We start from the raw sequence: 23,385 nt of genomic DNA on the forward strand, positions 1-23,385 counted from the left end.
GTGTGTGTGTGTGTGTGTGTGTGTGTGTGTGTGTATATATATATATATATATATATATATATATATAATGCTCAATTCTCCAAGGGAGATGAAAGCATATGTTCACCCTGCTGTTCACCCCTGCATGATATACAAAACACTACTAGGTTCCAATTAAAAAAAAAAAATCATCTCCTTCTGCCTCCACCTTCTGGAGACCAATATGATATGCTGTGACAAGAAGGAACATGTTCCCACCTTTGTCCTCTGAGATGACCTGCACAAGCTCATACTCCTCGGCTGGGTCTGAGTCCAGGTTGTGCTTCAGCATTGCTCTCTGGATCACAGCGGGGGTTTTATCTTGGCTTGTCAACTGCAAAGACAAGGAATTTTTGTAAAGCAGCTCCATGCTTCCTGGGAGCACTCTCCTGACACTCTCATTCTTGCTGTCTTGAGTTGTACAGGCCTCTCTGGGAAGAAGGGACTCTTGGCATGAGAACAGTGGCATAAGGACATTAAAATGGGGAGAACATCTGCTCTGCCTGTTGCCCCCGCACCAGTCAAGGTTACAATGAAAGAGTATATCCACGAAGGGGTCGTGAAAATGTAACGCACTATCAGTGCTGGATCAAGATGAGCCTTGTGTGTTGAGCCGCTGCTATGGGACCAGTTACAACAAGATAGAAATGGCTACAGTTCTGCCACATTCCAGAAAGCACAAATGACCCTATGTAATCCCACTCCTACGTATTTACCAAGAGGAATGAAAGCAAATGTCCAAAAAAGGACACATACACAAATATTCATAGCAGATTTATTTAGACTAGTCCCAAACTAGAATCAACCTGAATCTGCATCAACAGAGAACAGGAGATAGCATGAAGAAACTGTAGCATATTCACAACAGAAGGAACCAAGAAGTGGCTTGTGCAAAAATGTGGATGAATCTCAGAAGCCAGGCACAGAAGATGACATGTTACTGGAATCTATTCTTTCAAAAACAAAAGGAATGAAAACTCCTGTGTTGGTGGTATTAGAAACTAACCTTAAGGTTTAAGGAGGACCGGTTGGAAGAGGCATAGGGAATTTTAGGGGGATGGCAATGTTCTCAATTTAGATTTGGAGTGGTGGTTATGCAAACATATACAGTTATTAAAACTCAAAAAACTGAACTCTTAAGATCTGTATGTAAAATTATATGTAAATTATGTTTCAATAAAAATCTAACTGTCTTAAAAGCACAAGTCTGATTTTCTCTTCATCTCTGCCCCAGTCAGCCATTGCAGGGCAACACTGGAGGGCTGACTTATGCTCCATACCTCAAGTGATTTCTTTAAACGTGAAACAAGTAAGGAAAACTCAGTTATTCTTGCTTAAAACAAAAAGCTGTTCTCACCAGGAGGTAAGAGGACTACAGAGAAACACACACACACACACACACACACACACACACACACAGTCTAATCTCCCCCAAGACACACTGCCAGTGTGACCGGAGGATGGCAGTGCCTAGATGCCTCCCTCTACTCAGGGCAGCAGCTGGTGTTTGTGATTCAATAAACAACATGCATTACACAATGGGTCCTTGTAAGCAATAAAGATCTTGTTCACTTGTCTATTACCAAAATGTCTGGTATATCCATTTGCAAAAGGAAAATAGGTGCACAGGAAATTCTTCAGAAGGAAAATAATTTTTCAATAGTTCGAAGGAAATTCTTTCCAAACTGGGTCAAACCGAACTAGCAGCATGAAACTTAAGGACACCACCTGGGGGTGAATATTAGGCTCCAGCCTTCTATTTAAGCATAAAGCCAGGCTACAAATTGAAGGAGGCCAAAGGCTGTCCTTGGGATTTTAGTACTTTGTACCTAGAAGCTCCTGAGGAGAATTAATGCTTACAGTAACTATTAGCTCAGTCATGCGGTCATATACTGTTATATTGAACCAACCTTGCCAACAGATATATGATGTGAGCCAGGTGTCCATTAAATGTTTAGCAGACACTTCTAAAAAGTTTTTGAAAAATAGAATTTAAAAAATTACATCTCTGCTCCTTCATCAGTTGGAGAATATAATGCTAAGTGAAATAAGCCAATCCCAAAAAATCAAAGGCTGAATGCTAATTCACAATAAGGAGGGTAGGGCACTAGAGAAGAATAGAGTTACCTTAGATTAGGTGGAGGGAAGTGAAGGGAGGGGAGAGAGGGAATGTGGGATAGGAAGGGTAGTAGAACGAAACAGACATTATTGGTTTATGTATACATGTGACTGCATGACCAATATGATTCTACAACATGTATGTCAGAAAAATGAGAAATTATATCCCATTTATATATATCAAAGTACATAAATGCAGTCTACTGTCATGTATAACTAATTAAAACAAATAATTTTTTTTTCTAAAATATTGTTTTTATAGCACTGGGGATAAAACCCAGGGCCTTACACGTGCTAGGCAAGTGTTCTACCATTGAACTACAATGCCAGCCCACAAAATTAATTTTAATATATTTAACCCAATACATTCAAACTGTTATTGTCAATATAAAATCAATAGAAAAATTATTAATGAGATATTATAATTCTTTTTTTTTTTGTACCAAGTCTTCAAACCCTGGGATGTATTTTATACTCACAGCTCATCTCAGTTTGGACTTAGCCCATTTCAAATGCTCAATTGCCACATGTGGCTGGTGGCTCAGTTAGTGCATGAGGCTTCAGTATCACTTTCATGCACATTCCTGAAACCATAAATACTGCATTAAGAGATCTCAGGAAATCTCTGGGATTACCAAATGGAGAGAAATGTCACCGAGAGCATTCTGGTGGTAGAAGACACTTCTTGTGGGGTTGTAGACTGCTTGCTTAGCACGTCCGAGATCCTCAGCACCACATAAAAATAAATAAAATAAAGGTATTGTGCCCAACTACAACTAATAAATATATATATATATATATATATATTTTTTTTTTTTTTTTTTTTTTAAAGAAGAAGACACTTCTCCATGGTCACTGAGCATTAACAGTTTAACTGAGGGTTAAACTGTGGCTTCTCCTACCTTCTTTACAGGCCAGCAGTTCTCAGTGGGGACTCTATGGCCCCAGAGTCCCTGAGATCCTGGAGGGAATTCATGAAATCATTTTCATAATAATACTAAGATACTGTTTGTCTTTTCACTCAGGTTGACAATTTGTATTGTTATTGTAGAGCAATGACGGGGATGAAATGTTGGCACCTTAGCACAGATCAGTAGAGAGGGCTACCTGAGCAGACCAGCAGCCACTGTGTTCTCAACACCACATATTAGGAGCAAAAAAACAAAAGCAAAAGAAAGCTATTTAATTTACAAATGTCCTTGATAAAACAGTAAAAATTACTAAGTTTATTAACTCTTGACCCATGAAGAGGCATATCTATAATTATCTGAAAAAGCATTAAAATACTCCTCCCTGTTCCAAATCCATACCTGTGTAGCTGGATTTTCATCATATACTACAAACCAAACAATACATCTCAGCAAACTTTCCAGAAGAAGATTGTAAGTAAAACAATGTTTCTCTTTTACTCAATCATTTTTGGAAAAAATAGATATTGTTCATTAAAAATATAATTTGCATGGATATGAAATGTGTTTGTTGTTATTTTAAATAAATGAAAATATTTTAAAATTTTGTTTTAATATTTAATATGGTAAATATCAATTCATACAACCTGTATTAGCCTGAAGCTCTTTGGAATATTTAATCATTTTTTAGGTTCTAAACAGGTCCTGGGACCAAAAAGTTTGAGACTTGCTACTCTAGGCCAAACCTGGAGTAAATTATTTCTACCTTCTGGTCAAGTATAACATATTGATAAAGGGAATTCCCATGGAGCAAAGACTCTCTTCAGGCTAACTGCGAGAAGGAGACCACTAGCGTGACATGTCATGCCACCTGTCCTGCCTGAGAGGCAGGTGGCAAGCTTATGAAGATGAGGGGCGCCACCTTGTGTCACATAAACAGCCGTAGGGCGGGTGACAGAGGTGCAAAATTCCAAAGGCAGCACCTGTGCTGAGAAGAGCAATCTGGATGATCCATGAATCATCTCCCCAAACTCAGCCCTGCAGTTCAAGACTTCTGGCAGAAGAACTAGAAAAATCTCAGCCACTCACAGATGTCCCCAGACAGGGCAGCGTACACACTCATGGGCATGACCCAAGTGTAACTCCTGGGTGTACAAATCCATGCTATAATTCAGAGACACTGTAGAGTTAGATGGGGGAAATGACTTCTCTCTGGACGGCACGAGTAAGAGAAGCCATGTGAGCAGGCCATGCTGAAAATGCAACCTAACAAAGGACCTTGCTTCCCCGAGGTTCTCTGGCCTTCTGAGGCTCCTTTATCAGCCCTTCCCTCACTCCCAGTCAAGCTGTGCCCCATCCTACACTCGCTCACTCCCACATGACTATGTCCACCCTGGTGGCTGGACCACTCCTAGTACTCATCTCAGCACTGGCCTCCTACCACCCCTGCCTCTGACTGTCCATCAGGCAATGCCATCAGGATGTCCTCCTGGTGCCTCTGACTCAGATGCCCTCCCAAGCCTGGTTCTCCAGTAGTCTGCATCTCACTCGACAGAGCCGCACTACACCAAGATGCCTGGCCAGACTCTCATCGCCCGTCCCACATCTCCCCAGAGTAACCAGAAGCCACATAACATCTAATAACATCTCCTAAGAAGCCTTCCCTATGTATCCGCCATATGACTGTCATCCAAGCCCATCTCACCTCCTACCCACTCCTTTCCTAGTCTCCCGCACTCTCTAGCAACAGGTCCCCCAAGGGCAGCTGCTTTGCTGATGAACAAGTCTGACTACTGAAAAGCCTTCAATGAGAGCCCACCGCCTGTAGGATGAACACAAACTTCTTTTTGTGGGCCACAAGAGCCTGTCCAATCTAATCTGGCCTCTGCTACAGCATTTAGCATATTCTGAATAATGTTTTATGATCTCCCCTTTTTTTATGATAACCTTTTTTATTATCCTCAAAGACAGAAATATCTCATTCTTGTTCCTATCCTCAAAGCCTGGTCCCATGATTAATATACTCAGCAAATGTTCAGTAACTACTTTGTTGATTTGAGGAACGTCTTAGCAAAGATTTTCTCTGGAATGTTAAAGGATAGCGCCTCCACACCACTGTGTCACAGGCAGACCTCAGCTTGCATTTGCCCACCGGGTCCTCACAGAGGTGAGTGGGGAGGGAGGTGTGGAACTAGCTATGGGATTCTGCTGCAAAGGAGAATCTGACTTTCAAGACCCGAGAGGTCCTATCAGCAAGGAGTCTGTTTCTGTAATAACATACTAGACTTCACGCACCCACCATGGGAAGCTCTGTGTGTATTCCAAAAAGATGGGCATTATTAAAAGCATTTTTTAACTATCCTAAGGAAAAGGCAGTTTTCATAAGAAACTCAAAACTGTATCTCCAGCTTGATCATCTGCTTTAGTAAGATCAGGTTTGATCCTGATGACTAAGGGAAGAAAAAGTTCACCAGGAAGCACAAGACTAAGAACGCACATTGACTCAATTATAAACCCTGATGCAAGACAACTTCCAAGAAGGTGGGAGCCCAGGGCATATTCCCTGGAATATAGCCATACAGTCACACAAACTGAAAATTTTGAAAAGGATGACACTGAGCAGGATGAATAATTTTTAGATGTAAAAACTATATCCTGTGTGCACTGTTGGTATACATACTTGATGGAAATATACCACTCATCCACACTCAGGGAGAAGTTGGCATCTGGACACAATCATTCTGTGTGAACGTACAGATGTGGGAATATCGCACTCATTTAGGGGTGTCCTTTGGGGGGACAGCGCAGACGGAAACCCCATCTCCTTACCATGATGCTCTTGTACATGTTGCCATTGTTGTCTTCTATACTGATGCGGATTATACAGGTGTCTTCGTTCTGTTGGTTGTAAACAGGAGGCAGCACTGTGGAGGTAATGGATGTCACGGAGACGGAGCGCTTGTGGATTTTAGGGTTGTTGTTGCAGGATGGAGGGGAGGAGAGGGGGTTGATTAAGGATGACATCCCTGAGGAATTTGTGTCCATGGAATGGATGGAGGAACAAGAGGAGGAGGACTCAGAGAGCTGGAAGAGTAAACACATCCCAGAAGGAAACTATCAGAACTTGGCCAACAGTGTGCTTTGCAATTTTCAAATCAGAAGTAGCAACAGAGAGCAATAAACTTCAAATATTTTCCCCACAGCAACTTGCCTCTGGTGTGAGCGCCTCCCACCCCCATGGCACATGTTTACCTGTGACTCAGGGTGACCTAATCACTGTATCCAGGTGTTCTCTCACTTCCCTAGTTTTTAACTGTTCTTACAGAAGCTAACCAGCAGATGGCAGCAGATACCAGAAACCAGAGGCAATATGGGCTCGGGAAGGAAGGAGGCTTAAAGGGCTGGAGGAAAGCCTTACAACACTTGATTCAGTCTCATGGCCTTGAGCCCCAAAAGTTCTCAATGTGGCCACGAAGATCATTCTAACCTGATTTCACTTCATAATTGGTTTTGTTGTAGGAGGAAAAGTCTGTGTTGTTAGATATTTCCAGGATGAGGATCACAGATGACAGAGCTCAGAGTAGAACATTCCTGCTGGAAAGGCCCCTGGCCCATTCCCTTTCTAAGGCCAAGGAGCCTGAGACCCAGAGAGAACACTGGCTCCAGGTTCACCCAGCTAGCTGACTATACTACCACGACAAGCACCCAGTTCCTTGACCCCCACCATCGTGTTTACAGAGCAAGCGCGAAGTTTACATGGGGAATTAACCCAGCATCCTTGCTACGTTCAGCCCTGTGAGTTGGTGATAAGCTTTCATATCTTACCTTATTTGGATCTTGCAACTTTCTTGTGAACAAAAAGCGGAGCATTATAAAGATGAGGAGAATAAGATTCAGAGAATAAAGTGACTTGTCCAGGAGGACACAGCCTTTGAGCAGCTCTGCCACTTTCTACACTGGCTGCTACAGCCAACCATGTATATTTTTTCATGTTCTATCAAGGACAGTTGGGGAATGGGGTGCTACTGTTAATGTGGCTTTTGTGATCAGCCATTTATTTATCATACGTGCAATATCAATGACATACTGAAGACATGCAAATAGAGAGGAAGCTAAAAATTCAATAGGAGTTATCCCCCCTCTGCAAAAATCATTAAGGTCAAACATTTTAGAGATCAGTTCTTATTGTAGAAAATTATGAGTAATTTCTAAGAATTAGTGAAGCTAAACTATACCATATTAGTCTTATAAAATATTCTGAAAACCATTTAGAAAACAAGAGTAATTTCTTCCATCTTTGTGTGCCCTTCTGTGGAAACGGACTATAGAATTTTAGCTTTCTGATAATCTTGCTTCTAAGGAAATGGAGTCTCCTTTGTCATATTTCCTGGGGGCTTCTCCTTCCTGAGGCATAACTACACATTAAACTCTACTGCGTGGTTTGTTTAATGACAGCCAGGAAGCTCATATGATAATTTTGGTAGAGAGTCTAACTGTAGCTCTATCATAATGTGGTTTCATTACATTAAAAAAATTTGTTTTGCTTATATTCCCAAGGGAATCGATGTGAGGGTTGAGGGCGGATCATTTTACAGCATAAGTTTTCTTGTATTAGCCAAGAAAGGTCCACCTTCATTTTTTCACCTTCATTTTCCTCCATGCAAACTTTTTTGTTAGATTTTCCATGATTCTAACAACATTTATAATTAAGGCAAAGCCTTGAGGATGACTGGGTTATAGGAGTTCTAATGGTGAGTGGTTCTACCTAACGAATCCGCAAATTCTTACTGAGAATTGAAGCGGTGAGGAGCAAGTGTAAAAATAAATGTTCAGGAATCAGATCAGGAGGACGAAGCCAGAGAGGCACCAGTTACGCATTCACTCGGCTCTTAGGAGCGCCACCTCACAGCTAGCCTGTGGAAAAGGAGGGTGGCCGTCCTGAGGGCTGCTGGTGTCCTCACAGGACTACAGAGTAGTACTGGACTCTGGAAGTCACCAGGCCTTGCCACGCACTGAGCAGAGAACCAAGGGCCTTTCCCAGTGACATGCCAGGACTCTGCAGCCCAGGAGCTCCCTGCACCCAAGGCAAGCATCCACCTTTCACTGTGCAGAAACTCCCAACTGTGAGGAAGGTTCATCCAAAGAATACAAAGCCACGACTCGTACAAGAAATCAGAGAGACAAGAGATGAGACGAAAGAAAGCCAGGGAGGTGTGAACGACAGCACGCAGGCTTCTACATGGTTTCAGAAGGAATGGCCTACACTTAGATATGCTTCCTCTGCACCTCCACGTGTGAAAGTGATTCCATCTCCTTTCCAGAGAGGGAGGAATCCCTCACAGATGCAGGCAATGCCTCAGAAGCCCCTTTTCTACATCATCCACCATCAGTTATGGGGCCTGACCACATAAGAACCCATCAAAAAGTGAATGACACTTCATGCTAGATTTGGACAAATCCAACGCTGTGTGTCAGTCAGACCATGGAGAATGGTCACATTCCTGGTTTAGGAGACATGACTCCCGAGAGGATAGACAATCCACAGACACTGACAGGGCTTTTCCTTCAACATTGGGAACATGAAGGACTGAATCTCCTGGACTCAAAGCAGAAAGGGGAGAATCCCACTGGGGCAGCATTTGAGTATCTCTTTCTATGACTCCTGAGCTCGATGCCACTGCTCGACAAAGTCACTTCAGGGATCCCAGATAACACGTTACTGCTAATGACACCATGTGAAGAAACACAGGTCCCCTTGCAGAGCCAGATACAAATGAAAAATAAAAGCAAACATTCCTTGTGTGGCAAACATTACGTCAGGCGCCCGCAGCAGGAATGAAGAAGAGGGCTGAGCAGATACCTTCTTCTGAGGCTCGTCGGGTGTGTCCATGGGAGTAATAGAGCCCTCCTCGGCCTCGGAGTGGTTCGACTCGCAGGATGACACGCTCACGGAGTCCATGCTTTCCCCAGAGCTCCCACTGGCTGTGGACTTGGGCTGCTCTTTGGTGGGAGTGCTACTGGTGATGATGTCTGACCCCAGAAACAGTCTGCAAAAAAACAAGAGGCCATTTGGGCCATTATCAATCTGGATCCATGATGGAGCAAATATTTTGTGCTGATTAAGTTTTTGATGGTTTCTCAATCTTGTAATCTTGACAGGTCATTAGTATTTTAGAAAAATGTTTGCTATAAATAGGTTTCTAATGACTAGCAGTAAACATTTTGTCCCAATAAGTTATTTCCAGCTTCAAAGTACACATAGAATGCTTAGCTGACTAAACTGGGGTCTTTCTAGGTCAATAGCCCTTCATCTTTTAACAGTCTATGGACCACTTTAGCAGGATCAAAACATCATCACCATACCCTATCATCCCCTACCCTGAAAGGAACTTCATGAGACTGAAGAAGGTTGTCATGCTTTGAATAAGAAACCAAGGAGGAAGACTTCAGCTTCCAACTATCTGGTGACCTACAATAACCCAAACCCTTCCCCTATAAAACAGTATTTAAAACTCCTTTCAGTTGAGTTTGCAAGACAGTAAGGGACATCCCTACAGGACATAAATGAAAAGGAACTGAAAACTGGAAGCATGTGAGTATTTCTCCAGCTGCTCTGCTAAGTGGGAAGCATGAATTACAGCAAAAGAGTGGCATATTTTTAAAAAATGTATTAAACACATATTAATTATACATATTAATGGAGTTCAGTGTAATTTGCCATATATGCATATATCATGCATTGATCATGGGTTTTAACACAGACAGAGGACTCAGAGATGAGGGATTCGCTTTATAAAAGGTGGGGAGTTAAAACCAAAATCCCTTATATAAAGCCAGGGTCCTCAAAAGTCTGTACTCTCAGTAAAGAGAATGCCTAGAAAAATGTCTTCCTACTGACCCAGGAAGATAGCAGGGAAGCCTGTCTGTCTGGGATGGAAGAAAAATGTCTCCCTGGAAATCATGTATGAGCCTGGCCTGTACCTCACCCGGATTCACTACCTATGTGGTCTAGAAGTTAGGAATTCTCAGGCCAAGACATCCCTGGGAGAACGTAAAGGAAGGGAAAAGAAATGAAAGAAGAGGTATGGAGAGGAGATGAGAGGAATGCAGAGTAAAGGAGAGGAGAGGAGAGGAGAGGAGAGGAGGAAAAAGAAAAAGAAATTTTTCTAGAGGGATATACCTACAACCAGACTATAGAGAAGTCCCTGATAAAAATGAGCTCACAATAAAAAAAATTTTTTTAAAGAGAGAGAGAATTTTTTAATATTTATTTTTTAGTTTTCAGTGGACACAACATCTTTATTTTTTATTTTTATGTGGTGCTGAGGATCGAACCCAGTGCCCCGAGCATGCCAGGCAAGCACGCTACTTCTTGAGCCACATCTCCAGCCCCCACAATAAAAATTATAAAAATACATACAAAGAAGTATTCCACTCAAAGGGAAAGTCAATAGGCATAACAAACAACAGGTTTATTTTTGCTTTTTTATTTTTTGGTATTAGGGATTGAACCCAGGGGTACTTAAGCACTGAGTCACATCTCCAGCCATTTTTGTGTCTTTATTTTGAGACAGGGTCTAGCTAAGTTTCTAAGGCTGGTTTTGAACCTCACAATCCTCCTGGCTCAGCCTCTCAAGCCACTGGGATTATAGGTATGAGCCACCACACCTGGCTCAAACAACAGGTTTAGACTCCTGAAAACTTCAGATATGAGAACTGTCAGAAAAAAACTTGTAATTTATTCATTCATTCAACAAAGGTTTGCATGTATACCAAAGACAAAGCTATAAAATAAGTATGATTTAAAATATTAAGGACATAAAGAGAAGAAAATAAAAACAAGAATTTAGAGCAAGCCACTGACAAAAAAAAGAGAATAATTTGAAAAATTTTGTTTCCAAGTGAAAAATATAACTGAAATTAAAAACTCAGTAGAAGGGTTAAATAACTGTGGAAGAGAAAACTCATTGCTAGATTCGTGAAAAATTATGAATGGATCTAAAGAAAGATCCTCAGACATCAGCATCAAAGATAAAGACAAGGTAACAGAGCTTAAAAGACAGAAATAGGAGTTTAGGTTTTATTTCAAAATACCTTCAGAGGTTTCTATGTAAGGAAGCAACATCATCTATGTTCAAAAGATCACCAGGATAATAGTGGAGAACGCAAGCCAGAGCAAGGGGACAGCCCGGAGACAACAAAGACATTGGCAGGGTGGTCTACACAGGAGATGATGGAGGTTCACACCAGAGGAAGGAGCAGAGAGGAATGAATGCATTTAACAAATGTTCTGAGCTCATGACAGAAAGATCAACTATTTGAGTGTCCTTCATTTCTACCCTGACTCATGGAGACCTGGCTGGATACATTTCCTCTCCCCCACTCTGCTGAGACCTTCCCTGGGCCACAGGAGCCCTGGGTGGTACTCACAGGCTGAGCCTCTTCACCATGCTCTTCCGAGGTTTGGGAGAGGTGGTGCTGGCCTCAGCAGCTGCTTCAATCTCACAGGAGAGGGCGTAGCTGGGAAAGAGAGGGGTGCTGATGAGGTCGAAGTTGGAGAACTGAAGAACAGGTTTAAATTCACATGATTTATTGGTTTTTATTTTAGAGGAAACCTCTGACTGTCAGAGGGTACTTACTTACTAGCCAAATTTTAAAATTTTACACTGTGAGGCTTATCCCCTCATCCCACCCACTGGCACCTGGATTCAGGCCATTTGGTTCTGCAAGCTTCACATACCAGGATCGTACATGTGACAGCATCAAAAGCTGACTCCACTCTATTTTCTGATCATTATTCTCCCACTGCTAAGCCAGGGGACGAGTCGGCCTCCATCACTTCCCTCCTGTTTCTTCTCTACCACCTCCATGTAATTACTTTGTGTATTTGTATACATGCATGTAGGACTGTTCTTCTCTCCAGGAAATGAAAGAGATTTTTGTAAAATATCTATCTTCATTGATTAGACATAGGCAACTACATTATCTGTAAAGATATATACACATGACTATAAATGTAATTCTGAATCATCAAAACATCCCAAATTAAAAATACTCCAGATTTAGACATCTATATGACAGGCTCACACCAGAGGAAGGAGCAGAGAGGAATGAATGCATTTAACAAATGTTCTGAGCTCATGACAGAAAGATCAACTATTTGAGTGTCCTTCATTTCTACCCTAAAGAGGAATTTATATCTGATTTGAAATGCCTGTCTCACAAAAGCTTGTAGGTCTAGTTAGCAGAAGTATTTGGTTACAAAGCACATGGAAATGGTGGCCACCTTCAGATCTTAGGTTTTCAAATCAAGGAGCCCTGAGTTTGAATCCAAACACTGTCACCAATAGTTCTAATACTCCTCTAACTCTCAACTCCTCATTGGCAAAGACTAACTTTGCGGGCAGATTCACTCTCCCCTACAATAAACTTCCAAAGAAATTCCCCAGTCTATAGTAGGATAACAAACTTTTTCTGGAAAGACCAGATAGTAAGTATTTCAGGCCTGTGGTCCATGTGGTCTTTGTGCAACTACTCAACTGTCTGTAAAGCCAGACAGGAACCATAGATAAGATGTAAATGAATGGGCTGTGTGCCAACACAACTTTATTTATGGATCCTGGAATTTGAATTTCAAAAAACTGTCCCATGTCATATTACTAGTCTCTTGTTTTTATTTTTCTCGCAACCACTAAAAATGCAAAAACAAGTGGTATAACCACCAGACTACAGGTAAGGTCTGAACCCGTGCTGGGCCAACAGCCAGAGCACTAGGGGTACTGGCGCCTTTCCATGCTCAGCAAGCACCGCCCTGCCCACACCAAGTCCTCGCCCTCCTCCAAATGCCACGCCTGTCAGCTGCCAGGCCTTTGCTCAGTTCTTTTTTTTAATGTATTTTTAGATGTTGATGGACCTTTATTTTACTCATTTATTTATATGTGGTGCTGAGACTCAAACCCATTGCCTCACACATGCCAGGCATGCGCTCCACCCATTGAGCCACAGCCCAGCCCCACCTCTGCTCAGTTCTGTCTGCAGCATCCTCCCCAACTTCTCCTGGTGAGGTCTCCCCCATTCCAGCCAGCCTGCGTATGATGCCCGCGTACCTTCCATCTTCTTCCCTCCTTGGCTACAGAACATGCTCCTGCCCGTGGGCTCTGTAGCACTGAACTTTGCACCATATTTCAAATGTTCATGCATCGCTTTCTCTCCCTAGATTGAAAGCTCCCCAATTGACACTTGTGACAAACACAGTGACCTCGCTAGTGGTAGTAGCTATAATTCATAGTCTGACAGTGCTTTCCTAAATATGCTCATTTAAGCTTCAGAAGGAACACTTTACAGAGGAGCATCCAGAAGATGAGGAAAAATAAAGATGTGTTGGAGGCCACAGGGTAGGAAAGTGGCAGAGCAAGACTCTGAAGGCACGCTCTCCCACCATGTCAGTCCTGCTTTTCCTGCTATGTCATGCTCCTTTGAAGACCAAGGACCTAGATCCCAGCTGCGGCCACCCAGGAAGGCACTGGAGGCCGTGCTCCTCAGGCTGACACCTCAGTCCCGGGCAGACCACAAGCCAGCCTACCTCTCCTCCTCTGTTAAGAGCTGCTGCCTCTGGAACCACTGGATGAACTTCTGGTCTGGGGTCATGCAATAGCTGTTGCAAGCTGACTGTAGGAGCTTTATTTGGGCAATCACTTCAAATTCCTAGAGCAGACAAAACAACCAAAAAAAGTGAACAGGAAGGCCAACCAAGTCAGACCTTTCAAACATGAAAATATAACATCTTGGGATAATATATGCAGAAAACCATCTAAGCAGACTCTGAAATACTGCTAACTTGGAGTGTAGGGGTGTAGCTCAGAGGTACAGGGCTTGTCTAGCAAGCAGGAGGCCCTGGGTTCAATCCCCAGTGCAGAAAAAATAAGAAAATAATCTATCTCGGAATCTCTGAAGTTCATGTCTGCTTTAATTTTCCACTCTCTTTTCTTCTTGAAAAATTAATTCATATGAATAAAACAAGTCGCCAAGGTCAACCAAACTAGTCACCACCCAGTCATAATGGCGTCTTTTCTCTCTTTTCCATTTTCTTTGTAAATTATGTGAACTTTTTCTATTTCTTAAAAGAAAACAAATTCTTGAACTCCAGTATTTGTTCCCCATCCCCAGCTTCTTCAAACCTTACTTACCCTCAATAAATAAGCTCTGGTAGGGTTGAATGTCTAAACAGTCCAAGGTCTCATAAAGTTGACTGTTTAGATTTCCTGAATCCTTAGGTTTTTACTATCCCAGTAAATCATTTAACTAAGTCTTCTAAAGCTCACAAGAGAAGCAAGTATATTATTATGTCCAAACTTATTTATACTTCATTACATGCTTCAATTATTCATTTTTTAAGTCAGCAATGGGTATAAGCTTTAGCTTTAGGTTTTATATTCAGACTTTCCAAATGTTTAACATCTTAGTCTTAAAAGAAAAATGATTATCATCCAGGCTTATTTTGAAGTTAAAGGACAAAGATGGTTTACTGGGAAGGCATAACAGAATTTTTCTAAAAAAAACCAAAAACACATCATTATAGGCCACAAGAAGTAATACGAGGACTGGCAGATCCTCTGAGTCTCAACTTTCCATCCAGTGACCCCAGCTCTTGGTCTCAATATTGTCAAGGAATATTTATTGTCATGTTAGAGGATAAAGTATACTCTGTGACAGAAAGTTTTCAGTGTCCGTGTTAGTGTCTTGTTAAGGATGAACTCAGCCTGGTTATCATGCCTATGCTCTTTTGGTTTTGACTCCAATGTTATTTTCTCCTGCAGGTTTCTTGAACCCTATAGATCAGGGACAGATGTCCTTCCTATGTGCTTCTTCAAGATCCACTACTTCTGCCCACAGCCTTTATCAGGCTTTATAACCACCTATAGATTTGCCTAACTCCATCCTGGACTATACACTTTATGAGGGTAGGAGCTCTGGGTTTTCTATGCTGCAACCCCCAAGCCCCCATGTTAGGTAGTATATTTGTGGAATGAGAGAATGAATGAATGAGTAAAAAAAAAAAAATAGAGAGCAGGGCACTGTAGTGTATGCCTGTAACCCCAGTGACTTGGGAGGCAGAGGCAGGAAGATTGTAAGTTTAAGGCCAGCCTCAGCAACTTAATGAGACCCTGTCTCAAAATGAAAAACAAAAATGGCTGGGGATGTAGCTCAGTGGTGGAGCATCCCTGGATTCAATCCTAGTTTCAATTTTGCAAACAATATAAAACAAAACAAAGAAATGAGAGCACCATGGGGTGAATTATTTTGCTCACTCATTTTCCCTCGAATCATTTCAATGTCTTCTTAAATATAACATTTGAGACAAAAACCATAGCAAACCTCCAAAGCTGATTTATATTTTTTTAGCACAGTTCATAACTATTCTATCCAGAGAAAGATTCAAATTGAAGTGAACATGCCTTGCTATGCTGAGAGGAAAGGAAAAGAATAACTGCTTGCACTTAACAGCAAAGGATATCTCCTTTCCTCTCCCAAGCAGACCTCCCAGAGGTCACCTTCTTTGTGAACTCTTCTATGTCATTTACTTTTAGGAGAACTCTCTTCTTACTAGGATGAATTTATTTTTCAATTGACAAATAAAAAATAGTATATTCAACATGATGTTCTGAAATATGTATACATTGTGGAATGACTAAACCAGGCCGTCGACCTATGAACTACTCCCGCACTCTTATCTGGAAGAACACTTAGCAGTTCTGAAGTACACAGTACATTGTTATTAACTAGGTGAATCTGTTTTTGCTGAAGCTAGGTGTAAAAAAGGATGAGGGGTGGGGGAATTAGCCCTCATTTCATAATGGGCTTTGGAGCCACAGGAAAATATTTCTATACCTGGCTCTGTTCCCAGGTGACTCTGGTCCAGTCAATGTAATCCCTTGAGTCCTGGTTTCCTCACCTTTGAACTGAGGGTTACAAGACCTACCTCACAGGGCTCTTGGAGGCTAATGGATAGGAATGGGCCAAGCACAGTGGTATATGATCAATGTTCAATAAGTGTTTATTCTTTTTTTTTCTGCCTCTACAGAAAAACCCTTAAGTTTCTGCTTCTTTTATTTTTTTTTTATGCCCAGATGCAGTAAAATGAAAAGCCACCGTGAATACCTCTACTTACCCTTCTCCTTTTTTCAAAGTTTATCAGTCCACCCTGAAAGAAATTTAAAAAAAACAAGGTGACCAACCAAGTTACTTTTGAAACACAGCCTAATGTTGTTCTAGATCACATTAAAATAGATGAAAGGAAAGATAAAGCCTAATTTTTTAGTAGATAAACACAATGCATTTTATTTTTATGTGGTGCTGAGGATCGAACCCGGTGCCTCATATGTGCTAGGCAAGTGCTCTACCAAACAGCTATAACCCCGGCCCAAGCCTAATTACTAATGATCCTATAATTATGGATATTATGAGGAAGACAACCATCTTTTGCTTAAAAAAAAAACAACATTCTTTTAGCTGGGCACGGTGGCACATGCCTGCAATTTCAGGTATTCAAGAGGTTGAGGCAAGGATCACAAATTCAAGGCCAGCATGGGTAACTTGGCAAGACTCTTTTCAAATTTTTTCAAAAAGGGCCAGGGATGTAGCCCAGTAGTAGAACACTTGCATAGTAAACATGAGGCCCCGGGTTCAATCCCTAGTTTAGAAAAGAAAGAAAAGAGCAAAAACATTCTTTTCATTTATAATGGGCAGGTTATGCTTTCTTTTAAAATGTCTGAAATCAACTAAAATAGTAATGATGAAATATCACAAGTCAGAATCCAAGTATATTTGCAGAACCAGTGAAGACGAACGCGTGAGTAAATATTCCATTACACTTGTTTCCTTGATAAAAAGCAACAAAAACAGATGGTCACTGACTCATGCTGGAAACCAAATTGTCAATGGTTTATCAAAAGGGAAGTCACTTGTGCACAGCATCATGAAAAGTTAAGTTTCAATTCTTCATCCTCCCCAGCCAACTCCTATTCTCAGTAGGCTCAACTCAATTTAACTTCTCAATCTTTGGTCACTCCCCAAAATTCCCCAACGCTGAGGGGTATTTCCTGAGATAAGCTAAGGCAGAGGGTGGGAAGAGACCAGAGCTCCAGGAAACACAAAATAAATGGACATGTCCCCAACACTGAGGACAAGCATGGAAGTGACATACAATTCTTTTTAGTTAGGATACAATGAAGCTATGACAACCCACAAAGCAGAATTCACTTAAATGCACAGCAAGCCTTAAATATCAGTTCAAATATCTAATGTCTTTCCCACTTACATCTTATTACTTATTAACAAAGTTGGCTTGTTGGACTGGCTTTCACCTCTTTTCGTGTTCCAGAAGAAAAAGAGGGAAGGAGTGGAAGGGTACACCCCAGAACAGACGGCAATACAAAATACCAAAAAATGGGAATTGAAAATTCACAAAGCTGCCTCACTTCTGACTTAACTCCTGTGCCAGGGCCCTCTGCTCCTTCAGCTCTGCCTGCAGCGTAAGCCTCCACACCCAGATCTTGCTCCAGGCCATGTCTGAGCAAGGCCTTCTCACCACAGCCTCTCATGTTACTAATCACGACTACCTGCAATTTTGTAAAACTCTCTATTTCTATTGATTGCTCCCTACTTTAATATGCCCTTCCTTCCACTAGCTTTTGATACTCAGCTGGTATTATCTTTTGGTGTTGTTCTTTGTATTTCTTATAGCACCCAGCACAATACCACACACATTACAGGCTCCCAGTAGAGAGTAACAGAAGCAAATTTCTCTCTAGAAATCTAAGAAGAAAGCTACAGGCCCAATCGTGTTGCCTGCATGCAGCGCACCTCGATGTGGTCCTGGAGAGCAGTGTCCAGCATGGTCAGGTCAGTCAGGAAGGTGCCCAAGTAGGGTACAGTGCCCTGCATCACACCCTAGGAATAATCAGAGAACAGCTGTCTTTATTGTTATTGAAAAGTTTAAGGGTTTCAATGACCTTCACACTAGAGGACATGGACCTGTTCAAGGACTATGACTATGGGGCTATGAGTGGTAACCTCCATGACAGGAAATTCTGAAAACCCTTCACAAATAGGAAAAGAACTTCATGATCTAAAGTCTAGCTTTCAAGTCATGACAATCAAGCCTCAAAACCAGGAAATCACAGGCATACATTCAAATGTGTTCACAGTGGGTTTCACATTTTGCTTTAACTCAGGTAAGTGGGTCGTCTGTTCGCTTTTCAGAGTGTATGGACACTTGGGATGGTTTGGAATGGCCCTGGACAGTGGTGGCTTCACCACTGGTAAAGAGTGGGCCACCACACAATGGATAAATGTGCATCACAAGAGTATATAGGGTGCCATGTTAAAATAGCCCCTCGGACTAGTCTTAGTGACTTATTTTCAAAGAATGCAAGAAAGGGAAAAACAGTAACCTTAAAGAAAGAAACCTAGCAAACTCTGCCTTAACCAAGTTATGAAGGTCAACATCAGCAGTGGCACCATCAGAGTCACACCAGATGAACCATTCACTCCTTGATATGATGTGACAAGAAGGGCACTTCTTCTTACCATTCTTCAAAAAAACCTATAACCTTAGTCTATTCACTAGAAAAGCAAAGACAAACCCAGACTGTTGAACGTTCTGCAGGATACCTGAACAGTACCCCTTAGGATTTCAAGGTCATGATAACCAAGAGAAGCCTGGGAAGGCATCATGAACCAGAAGAGCCTGGGAGGACATGGCCATCTCAGTGTCCTGCGCTGGATGGGTCCTGGGACTAATGGAAAACTGGTGAAATCCAAACAAAATCTGAGTGTTAGGGAACAGTACCACACCAGTGTCAACTTCTGAGTATTGACAGACACGCCAGGTTACAGAAGCAGCTGACAACGGGAGAGACTGGGTGAAGGGTTTACAGAAACTTTAGGGTTTAGAGTATTCTGTGTAATTTTTCTTGCAACTTCTCTGTACCTCTGCAATTATTTCAAATGGAATTCAGTTTTCAAAACTGCCCACTGGAGTAAAGGTAGAAGTGCTTCAATACATGACCGCAATTCATCTGTGTCCATCTCACAAGGCCACCAAGGCACTAACCATTCTGCAGGGAACATTAAAGGAGGCTTCCAAGGACATCTCATCCTGAATGTATTAAGGTCCTTGTGGAAATTCTGGCAGGAACAGCCTCAACCGGGGCAAGGCCAGGCTGCTTGGCACGAGGCTGGCCACTTCCCCAGCCAGTTCACACCAAGAAGGGTTTTGTCCTTCAGGAACTCACTGTCAGCTGCAGTTTGTCCTTCTCATTATATGGACAAGGTCTCACCCTGAACTAAAATAATCTTTTCCCCCACTTTGGTAACAGCTATTTTTAACTTGCCTTTGAACAACCATGAAAGTTTGAAACACTGTGAGTTTTATAGGCTTTATATTACAGAAGAATCCTAGCATTCAAAATATTTTTGATTTATGTCCAGCTTTCCAAAGAAGGAGAAAATCCTTTGAAGGCAGGGATGAGAATATTTATTTTGTCAGTCTCTAATCTCCTATTTCTGGTTCCCTACCTCTATGCTAAAACTTAGGAGTTTAAAAATACAGTGAACCATGATAATATCTTTCAATTTTAAAAAGAGAGGTTAGATACTCCTTTGAGTACTGAAAAACTAGAAAGGTTTGGTTAGTCCCTGGGATTAGCAAGAAGACCTGGGCAATGTCTATAGCATTTGGGAAGAAATGAAATGATCTCCGAGTACAAAGACCAAATCCTCCTGCTGGCAGACAATCCCTTTCCTTGGCCATCATCTGCCAAAAGCTGAGGAAGGCAGGAAGCCCAGGAGGCTGCTAGGCCAAGCAGGCCCCAGCACCTAAATGCAGGAGTGAGTGGGGCGGATGCACCTGCTGCAAACCTGCCCTCGCTGTCAGAAGAGAACTTTTCTAGAAAACATGATTTGCAGCTCTCAGTGTTCATTTCCTACTGGGTCAAATGGGAATAAAAATATCTTTCCTAAAGAACTCCCAGGGCTGCTAAGAACAAATGAAGTCAAGACTGGAAGCCCTGCAGACTGAAAGACACTGGTGCCTTGCACGCCCTGCTGCCCAGCCACAGCCACAGGCCGCTCTCCTGTGGGCTCTCGGGGAGGAACAAAGCTGGACACACCATATCCTTCTGGAGCTGTAGCCGCCTCTGAGTTCGCTTCTGGTTTTCTTTCACACTGCTGTCCAGATTTGCAAACTTGGAGGTTCCTTCCTAAGAAAGAGCACACAGAGAGCCCAGTGACGGAGGAGGCCACTTAGAGAGAAGTGAAGGGGCACCTAGTTTCTGGGACACATCTGACATCCTCTGCACAGGTCTTGAGTGTGTGCAATGAAGGCTCGTCCAGCAGGCCGGCAGGCTGTGTTAAGCAAATGCCTGGCTGGCGGCTGGCGAGTGGTCTCTGTGTGAGGCCCCGTGGTCCTGGATCATCCTGCTCTGTGAGAAGAGTGTCTGGTTTGGCTTATGAAATTGATCATCACTACAAGGCAGGCGATTCCTGGAATGGAGACATTTTTATACATCTCAAATTTCACTCAAAGTGATCTTATATCCCTGAAATGAAGAGCTCTTCCTCTGTACATTTTATGATTTCTTGACATTGGCCTGAAATGGATGTGCCAGCATTCTGTGAAAGAAAAGGGACCCAATTTTGTGGTATTTCTTAGCTAAATAAAACTGCTGTACTGGAAATTTTCTGAGGAAGTCCAATATGCTGGCACATTACCAATTCATGAAAGCTAGACCTTCACAGATTGGTCCCCTTTCCCCAATCAATTTTGCCTCCTAGGTTTGGACCTCTTACCCATCTATCCTTCCTCCGGGCGCCTGAGGACAGACAGCTACCCTTGCTCTCCTCCTGTCAACTGTAACAACAAACTCTTCGACATGATTAATCATGAATTTGCTGACTGCACACAAAGTGTTTTGGGTCTGTGGTTTCAGGGTCTTGTTAAGTTCTCGTTTTCCAGAAACTGCATGAATGGGAGGCAAATTTCACAATTCAGTAGTGTACAACCTCTACATTAGTTTCTCCTTAGTCAGTTTTTCCTGGGTTTATTATATTACCTTAGCATGTGACTCTCACTACTGTACAACTAGAAGAGGGCTATTTTCCAGTAACATGGTCTTGCTGATGGTGGTAAGGCACAGACATAGTCTATCATTAACCAGTCTTAACTGAGGTCCCCAGTACACCACCAGGGTTGGAACCCACTGTGACTCATTACCTATTTCAGTTTTCCCTATCACAAATGATAATAAGGACAGCTACCATTTAATGATCCCCCTGGGGATGCATGATGATAGCCTAATATGTGCCACTTCCTATGCTAGGTGATTCTGAGTCCTCTCAAATTCTTGCTTGCATGAAAAATCCACGTTGTCTGACAAGAACATGAGTGTGCGTGTCTTTCTAATGTGATGGTCCTGCAGAGGAAACTTTGGCAGAAATATTAAACTTCTTTCTAAGGATTTCTTAAAAGTTAAAAAGCTCCTAAGAATCACAGAACAACACAGGTGAAAGGGATCTTAGAGAACACTGAGGACCACACCTCCCTCCTCATTAGTAGGAGGCAGAAAGCCCTGAAATGGGGAACTAGAAGCCTTGTTGATTCCATGCCTTCAACGTTTCATGAAAGTGAGATTCCATCCTTGGCTGCAGCACTTTTAAAAAGACTGACTAATGCCAGTTCTTCCAAATGAGGTGTCAAACGAAAACCCACTCTCTGCCATATCCCAAAAGGCTCTAGTTTCTTTCCTTCCTTGGCCCCAATCTCCTACTCTGCACTGCCTCACAACGCCATCCCTTGAGCCTCCTTGAAACTTTTCATGGATTGTTGTGATGGCGTCACTCTGGTTCTTTCCTCCTGCCTCTCTTAAGTGACTCTTCTTCTGCCCAGGTCATCTTCTTGCTTTTCAATATACTCACATCCTTGTAAATGCAATCCAATCCCATGATGCTAATCACCACCTGTGTGTGGATGAATTCCAAATCCTTCCCTTTCCCTCCACCGAAGTCCCACTCCTTTCCTTTCTCTTCTTCTCTTTCCATCTCTGTCCTCTTAGCTTTTGTCTAGTGCAAATTTATCCCTTGACTCTGACTTTTCTTTAGCTCTTTAGCAGAGCCCAATGCCTTCACCAAATTGTTCTGGGCCTCAGAGGGACTCTTTAATAGGTCTAAAAGGACCTCATCTACAAAGTACTGGGTCCGTTTCAATAAATGTTGGTTAAATTAAAAGTTCAGAAGCTGCTGGTGATTTTTATTGATACAGGTCTTCACAGTTCTAACAGTCTCCTGCTCCAGCTTTGAAGGTAACATGTTTTGGAGCTTCACTAAACATACATCTCCACCAGAGTCTAATTTCTGGGGCTTTCTAGAAGCCTAGTTGTTACATTAATTTGACCAGGGAGGATCACAAGAAGATATGGTGATAGTTTGCTTTCCTGTTGTTTTGAAATCTGTGGCCTCTAAGATTCACTGCTTAGAATTATCTAAGTTTCAGAAATCATAAGGATATTACAAGTTGAAGATAATCATTGAGAAGAAACAGAAGCATTTTCTCTAATATTTTTAAAAGAAAAATCAAGGATTTTTTTCTTTATGTTGCCTGGATCATAATATTATAGAAGTTGAATATGACATTTACCCAGAAGTAGAAGACAGGTCATTTACAACTAAGGTTACCAAAGTATAAATCAGTACAAGCCCAGGAGTAACATATCAGAAACAGAACCTAGGAGTTTTTCTCATTGATTCTTTTGAGAACCTAAGTACCTTGATTTCATTTTTTTATAATTGTGTTGAGAATTCACACCCAGAATTACACACTTCATATGAAGAATGATCAACAAAGATGACAGGAAAGGGATACATAACATATACATATATATAGCCTGCCTAAAGCATTCCATAAACCACATGATAATGCACAGACCACATGAATTCATAGCCAAGTTTTTCATTTCTTTGGGATTCAAGCCATACATAAGAAATTTAACTTAGAGTACTAAGGTAAACTTCTACACTGAAGAAAGGTTTATGGGATCTTTAATGCTAGAGATAGCATTGCTTCTAAGGTTTCAGCCAGAAGACTGACACTAGGTAATGAGCTGCACAGTGTCCAATTTATCTACCTTGGAAGGACGACTCAGGTCTATTGGGATTTGAATGTGTGGCTCCAGTTAGTCTAGCTTTGTATTATGGATAGGGAGACCACTAAGCCATCTCCTTCCAGACAAATGGGTTTCCATTTAAAGTCTGCAAATCCGGAGGGATATGAAGCAGGGAGTAATAC

At 41.9% G+C, this 23,385-nt stretch overlaps 1 protein-coding gene across 7 annotated transcripts in view; it reads right to left on the reverse strand.

Annotated features, from left to right (window-relative positions):
- Rgl1 (ral guanine nucleotide dissociation stimulator like 1) overlaps window positions 1–23,385 on the reverse strand; it is a 245,024-nt gene that overhangs the window by 4,624 nt on the left and 217,015 nt on the right. For 6 of the 7 annotated variants that reach the window (XM_048809851.1, XM_048809846.1, XM_048809848.1 and 3 more), the window contains 8 exons: window positions 20,216–20,305; window positions 17,907–17,993; window positions 16,213–16,245; window positions 13,627–13,748; window positions 11,475–11,564; window positions 8,905–9,091; window positions 5,874–6,128; window positions 238–352 (listed from right to left, as the gene is read on the reverse strand). In XM_048809851.1, coding sequence (XP_048665808.1) covers window positions 238–352; window positions 5,874–6,128; window positions 8,905–9,091; window positions 11,475–11,564; window positions 13,627–13,748; window positions 16,213–16,245; window positions 17,907–17,993; window positions 20,216–20,305 — 979 coding nt within the window. The remainder of the gene's footprint in view (window positions 1–237; window positions 353–5,873; window positions 6,129–8,904; window positions 9,092–11,474; window positions 11,565–13,626; window positions 13,749–16,212; window positions 16,246–17,906; window positions 17,994–20,215; window positions 20,306–23,385) is intronic. The other variant, XM_048809850.1, reaches the window with a different exon arrangement.

Source organism: Marmota marmota, unplaced genomic scaffold (genome assembly GCF_001458135.2).
Source record: "Marmota marmota marmota unplaced genomic scaffold, marMar, whole genome shotgun sequence".
NCBI classification, from domain to species: domain Eukaryota; kingdom Metazoa; phylum Chordata; class Mammalia; order Rodentia; family Sciuridae; genus Marmota; species Marmota marmota.